Source organism: Opisthocomus hoazin, chromosome 7 (assembly GCF_030867145.1).
Source record: "Opisthocomus hoazin isolate bOpiHoa1 chromosome 7, bOpiHoa1.hap1, whole genome shotgun sequence".
Lineage (NCBI taxonomy): Eukaryota > Metazoa > Chordata > Aves > Opisthocomiformes > Opisthocomidae > Opisthocomus > Opisthocomus hoazin.
In genome coordinates this window covers 3862960-3868959 of record NC_134420.1, presented here as the reverse complement: position 1 = coordinate 3868959, position 6000 = coordinate 3862960, and the positions used below count along the sequence as shown (strand labels likewise).

At 47.3% G+C, this 6000-nt stretch overlaps 1 protein-coding gene across 3 annotated transcripts in view; it reads left to right on the top strand.

The window, feature by feature from the left end:
- The window catches only part of CTTN (cortactin), a 28209-nt gene continuing 22209 nt past the window's right edge, over window positions 1-6000 (top strand). For 2 of the 3 annotated variants that reach the window (XM_075425942.1, XM_075425940.1), the window contains exons 1-4: window positions 1-109; window positions 3671-3754; window positions 4193-4266; window positions 5649-5778. In XM_075425942.1, the coding sequence (XP_075282057.1) occupies window positions 3671-3754; window positions 4193-4266; window positions 5649-5778 (288 nt within the window). In that variant the 5' untranslated portion in view covers window positions 1-109. Of the gene's footprint in view, window positions 110-413; window positions 517-3670; window positions 3755-4192; window positions 4267-5648; window positions 5779-6000 lie in introns of those variants that run through there. The other variant, XM_075425941.1, reaches the window with a different exon arrangement.

The following is a 6000-nucleotide window of genomic DNA, read 5'->3' as shown; positions in this document are numbered from 1 at the left end:
GAAGAGGAAGTGGGAGCTCGGGAGAAGCGGAAATTGCAGCAGCAGGAGCCGCCGCCGCCAGCCCGGGAAGCACCGGCGGGAAGGAGCCAGGGCAGCGGCGGGCGGCAGGGTGAGCGCGGCGGGGAAGGGGGCGCGGGGGGGGCCCGGTGCCGCTGTGCCCACCGGCGGAGCGGGGAGGCCCCGGGCCCTGCCCCCGCGCCTTTCCCCGCCGGCGACGCGGGGAGCCCCGGCCGGGCGGCTTTGTTGGGCCGGGGCGGCGGCGGGGGAGGGCTGGGGCGGGCGGGCGGCCCTCCCCGGGCTTCTCCTCAGGGTTCTCCTGAGGGCGGGGCGGGGTGGCCGCCCCCTTCAGCCGTAGGCCCGGCTGCCGTGCGGGGCGCAGAGGGGCTCCCCGTTCCCTCTGCCCGTGGGGCTCTGCGGGGAGAGGCCGAGCCAGGCTCACAGGACTCTGTCCTTTATTTTTCTTGTTTGTTTTTTTAACTCTGTAATGCTGCCCGCAGCTCAGAGGCCCCGGAGCTGGTGAGTTGCAAGAGCGGCTGCTGTGGGGCTCTGGGGGGGCTTGGGGAAAACGGGGCGAGCCAAGGTCGGGCCTGAGATTGACATCGTGTGCTCGGGAGAGAGAAGTTTCCCCACGACTATTTCGTCCTTCTCCACTGGTGCCCTGACCCCACGGAGGGCAACGGCGAGCTGCTGGGACGGGCTGGGGGTCCACGGTATGCAGCAGGGCTGGGCTGAGGCCATGGTGCCCCATCAAGCCTCGGCGCAGGCCTGGAGCTGCTGCTGCTGCTTGGTTCTCCTCATCTGCGGTGCCATGGCCAGGCTTACAGCGCTGGCATCCTACTTTGCTTCTTCCCGGAGTTCGTCCATAGGCCTGGGGAAGAGGGGAGTTCCCGAGGGTGCCACTGAAGGTGCTGGGTAGGGTGCTGTGGCCGCTGATTAGTCACCACAGCGGTGAAGAGCAGAGCCAGCCAGATAAATTCAAAGCGTACATTTAGCCTGGGTTTGCATTTGAACCGTAGCGTTTTCTTTTTCCTTCAAATATTTGACCATGTGAGTCAGTGACTCATAAATAGATCATATTTCTCCACGTTCTGCTTTGGAAGAGACGCTAGAATAGCAGGCTGCTGCGGAAACCGGGCTTATTCCTGCTAGCTCTCCAGCAGCAGTCGGAGGGCTTGATTGAGATCCCTCGTTACTAGGCTGCTTTGCTCCCTTTTGTAATTCATGGTGTAGAATGCAGCGCTGAGGTGTGGAAAAATGTTGGCGTTTGTGCGCATAATTTAGGAAGAAACATGGTGGATTCTGGATTTTGTAAGGGTGTATATGTGAAATCCTTTCTTCAGTACTGCTTATGAGAGTTTGAGGAGAAAGCAAAGAAATCGAGACTTGGGGATCTAGCTCTTGTTCTTCCAAATGCCCGAGCACAGCTGAATGTCCAAAGCAGAACAAAACAATCCAGCGAGTGCTTGCACCACGTAGTTGGGGGAAGAAGTTGTGTTTTGTCCCACTGAATATGGAGGGTAGCCACGTGCACTCGTACCTGCTCTTCAGCTCTTGTTGTTCAGAAATGGAACTCGGGTGTCTTGCACAGCGTACGGCATGGTGGAGCACGGAGGGAGGGGTACCAGCCATCCTCCTTTGGAGCGACTGTAGGTTTGTGCTTGGTTGCAAAGTTAGGACTTGCACCCCACGTTGAGTTTCATTATTGAGCCAGCTTGGTTCTGCTTTCCAAAGGTTTTCATTATAAATATGTAGTCTTGTAAGTTTTCTGAATGTTAAGTAGTTTAGTAAATGCTAGTTCCTTAGTTGCTACAGGAATTTGGAGATGGGGGACCTGAAGAAGCAGAAGGGGAAATGTGCTACTGCTTTGTCAGGATGTCATCTGCTCCGCTCTTACGCCCTCCTTCCAGGCCCCCTCTGTCGCTTTCGTGTTTGACAATCGATTTTTCAGTTGTTCTCATTCTTGTTACCAGTCCTGAAATTTCTGAAACGCTCCATAAAACTGGCTTATCAGCTTTTTCTGTCAGGCTGTAGAGCAAGCAGTGTTTTTTTTTCTCTGTGCAATTTACCAATGGATTATTAGTTACTCAGTGAAAAGGGAGTTTTCATTCCACCTACTGCCTGATGCTTGTGTGAGTGAAATAGTCCATGACAATCATCCTTATAATCCATTCTTAATTAGAAAGGTAAAGATAAGTGGACAGAATGATGGTACATTAAAGAACTGAACTCTAGTGGAATAGCAATGAAGAAAAGAAATCCTTCCTCTGACTCATGTACCTGAAAAAGCTGGGAGAACAGAAAGCTTTTCTTCGTTGTTTTTGTTTTGCTTCATAGAATTTATTTGTTTTGATTTCCCTAGAATAAAGGGTGTAAAATACAGCCACTAGCACCAGGCAGGTCAGTTGTTCTGCTCACTAGTCACGTTCCAAAGCGTTAATTAAAAGCATCAAACTTGATGCTTCACAGGGGATAAGGTTTCCAGAAAGTGATACGCCCCAAAATCATTAGCTGCTTAAAAGTGTGGAACGTTGGTTCTAGATGTTATTGCTTGCCTTTTCTTCTGAGTTTTGCTTCCTGCTGTTCAGTGCTCCAGCACTCGCCCTCTGTTTCTCCTCCAAGTCAGACAAGACGTTTGAGTTTGTGTACATGTTTCACAAGGGATTATCTGAGAAACGCAGTAACTCGTGTACTCTGTTGTCACAGGCAGGTGGACTAATGTCTAGATTGCATGCAAATTCTTAGTTGTTGGGATTTCTTTCATAATGCTGAAACTCATTACACAACAGAGGAAATGTGTAGGTTATACTGCCTAATAAGCAATATCATGCTCATCATTAGTAATGGCTGGGAAAAAAACAGCTATTCCTATGCCTTAAATATGTGCATGGGATCTAGAATTAGCAACAGTCTTTGGAAGTGGATATTGGTTTGGAGACCTGTTTGAAAAGTGTCCTGGGTTTGGCCAGTACAGGGTTAATTTTCACCGAACTCCAGGAAGGGGCGCAGCCGGGGGGGGTGGGGGCTGACCCCACCTGGCCAGAGCCCGGTATTCCATACCATGTGACGTCACGCGGGGTTCCGGTGGGAGGGAGCGGTGCGGCAGGGACTCACTCCGGTCCTGTCCGAGAGAGAGGGTCTGTTCTGCGGTCTGTTTTGTCGTGTTTTCTCCTTATTTGTATCGTTGTTGTTCCTGTTCCCTCTGTTTGCTGTTCTGTTAAACTGCCCTTATCCCGACCCACCAGTTTCTGCCTGTTTCTTTTCATTCTCCTTCGCACGCCAGCGGGGGGAGGGGCGGCCGCATGGCGCTTTTGTTGCCAGCGGCAGCCGAAACCAAAACAAAAAGAAATCTTTCAGTGCAGTGAAGGAAGAAAAAACACATTAATTTGGGCAAGGAAAGACTTTTTCTTCTCTTTTAAATCATGTCAGCAATTGCTCCTAAACTTTTTGCAATGCCAGTAGGAAAACTTAAAGGGGTTTTCAAACCAGCTTGAGAAGACAGCCTGAGAGCCAGTGGTCAAATCTGCTTTCACTGCAAATACAGCTTCTGTTTATGTGGTTAAAAAACATACTTTATTGGCAATTTTGGATTGCATCTCTGTTGGCTTATATGTAAGATAAAATGACTTGATGTGTCTGGAGTGTGACAGTGCTTCTTCTGGTGGTGTTACAGATGTGGAAGGCTACTGCAGGCCACACCATTTCTGTCAACCAGGATGACGGAGCCGATGACTGGGAGACAGATCCCGATTTTGTGGTATGGCTTTTGAATTTTACTGATTCAGCAGAAGTTTGTTACGTGGACACGTTAAAGAGCAATTCTTCAGCCTAGGGGCTATATCTCAGAAAAATAAACCAATGTGAACATATTCCTGGTAAGAGGGAGAATTAGAGTTTTATGCCTGTGAGTGATGAACTAAACTACCTTGTCTTGGCTGGGTACTGCAGGGGAGTCTGTACAGAAGAGATTTGTGTCAAGAAGCAGCAGCTTCTTGGGGCTGAATGTGTGCTCCGTGCATTTCAGCGGTGGACAAAGCACAGGGCTTACAGCAGAAGAGAAGTGAAGGCAGTATGAACTGCTTTTCTGAATCTTCTGATCTCGACGACTGCTGAAAGCTTTTGCTATGAACTCTAAAGAGCAGATAACTAGCAGTGTCTTTAGATTTGTAACTCTGCTTGTGTGTGTCCTTTACAGAATGATGTGAGTGAGAAAGAGCAGCGCTGGGGAGCTAAAACTGTGAAAGGATCCGGCCATCAAGAGCACATCAAGTAAAGCAGCTCTCTTTTAAATTTATTAATAGTCACGATCCCAAGTGGCTTAACTCGTGTTCTCAGTTACTTCTGTCTTCGTAATTAAAACAAGAGTCTCTGTAGAAGATTGATTTGTTTGCCAGATTGCTGGTCTTTCAAATATGTCAGCACCTTCAGATCTGAAATTAAGATCAGAACTATGGTGTAGGGACTCTTAAATCTTTCTTTGTAACTGGAAATATTACTTTTCCTGCCTCTTTGTGTCTGGAGAGTTTCTCTGTTCTGTTTTGGTGTAAGAGCCAATACTGCCAGGGGAGAAGCTTGCGTTGGGTGATCTGAGCAGCTCCAGTTTGGTACTTCAAGAATACATTTGGTCCCTTAATTCTTAGGCTTTGTTTAGAAAACTGCAACCAAACTCATAAGAATTCTGGCAAAGTAACAAATTGAGCCCTCTGGCAGAAAGGCAAATGAATGCATCACGAAGGGCTACGTGAGACAGAAATGATCCTTCTGAATCTTGTAATTGTTACAAAAAGTGTCTAAGGCTTAACTTTAAAGTGGTTTTAGGAAATCTGTGATTGTGGTGTTCATTTTGGTTTCACTTGTGTATTTCTGGGGTATCAACCCTCATGGTATAAAGCATAGAGCAGATGTCATCAGTGTTGAAAACGGCGAGAGACTCAACTATGTGGCGTACTTCAGGGCTCAGTTTTATTCTGCCCTATTTGGAGTGTGGTGGGCACACCTAGGGGCTGAGTTACACCCGGGGAGGCTTTAAACTCAGGTCTGAAGTACTTTAAGATACAGATTACCAGCTTGGTTTGTCCTTGTGTGTAGCCTGCGCTACCGTAAGTTCAGTTCCTGCATATTGCAAGAGAACTCGTGGGGAAGAGGAGGTGCGTGTCTCCTTGCATTCTGATTTTGTGTTACAGTTGTGTCCAAAATGCTCAGTTAGAATTAGAGTCCCGTTACCATAGGGACTCTGCAATAAGAGATGATCCCTATTCTGAAAAGTTGCCATCTAAATAAAAAGTGTTGGAAAGCATTTAAATTAGGACTTGAGAAGAATATGTCTTTCAGGCACATAAAAATTCTGGGTAATTGATTGTTCAAATAGCAAAATACCCTTCCATGTTAGTCTTAAAACCAATGCTTTCGTTTTGGTTCTTTTATTTTTTTTTCCCCCAGACAGTGTTTCGCAGTGGAATAAATTCTGTTTCTCAAGATATGATTAAGTGTTTTGTGCACTGAAAAAATGGGAGGGGCTTGAAAAATACAAGTTTCCCAGCTTTTAATTAAGGTGATGTTTTTATCACCTTACTTTTTATTTTGCATCTTTTTGAAGTTACCTTCTGAAACTTTCTTAGTAAAACTTGCTGCTTAATTATCTGTCTTTAAAGTATTCATCAGCTGAGGGAGAACGTATTCCAAGAACACCAGAACCTCAAAGAAAAGGAACTTGAAACAGGACCAAAAGCTTCCCATGGCTATGGAGGGAAATTTGGCGTTGAACAAGATCGCATGGATAAAGTAAGTATGAGTGGGATGGTATCATAAGCCCTGCCTTGCCTGGCCTGTGGCCTGCATGGCTGTATATGTGAGTTCAGCTTGTTGAAGGTTCAAAGTTGGAACAACGAGGTGCAGAGACGTGGAAGCTCATATCATGGCATAAGCTGTGTACAGCAGTGGCTCATTTTAAGGGCGGAAGCATCGCTCTTACAGTGCCCTAACAAGAACACTCGTAACTGCTGT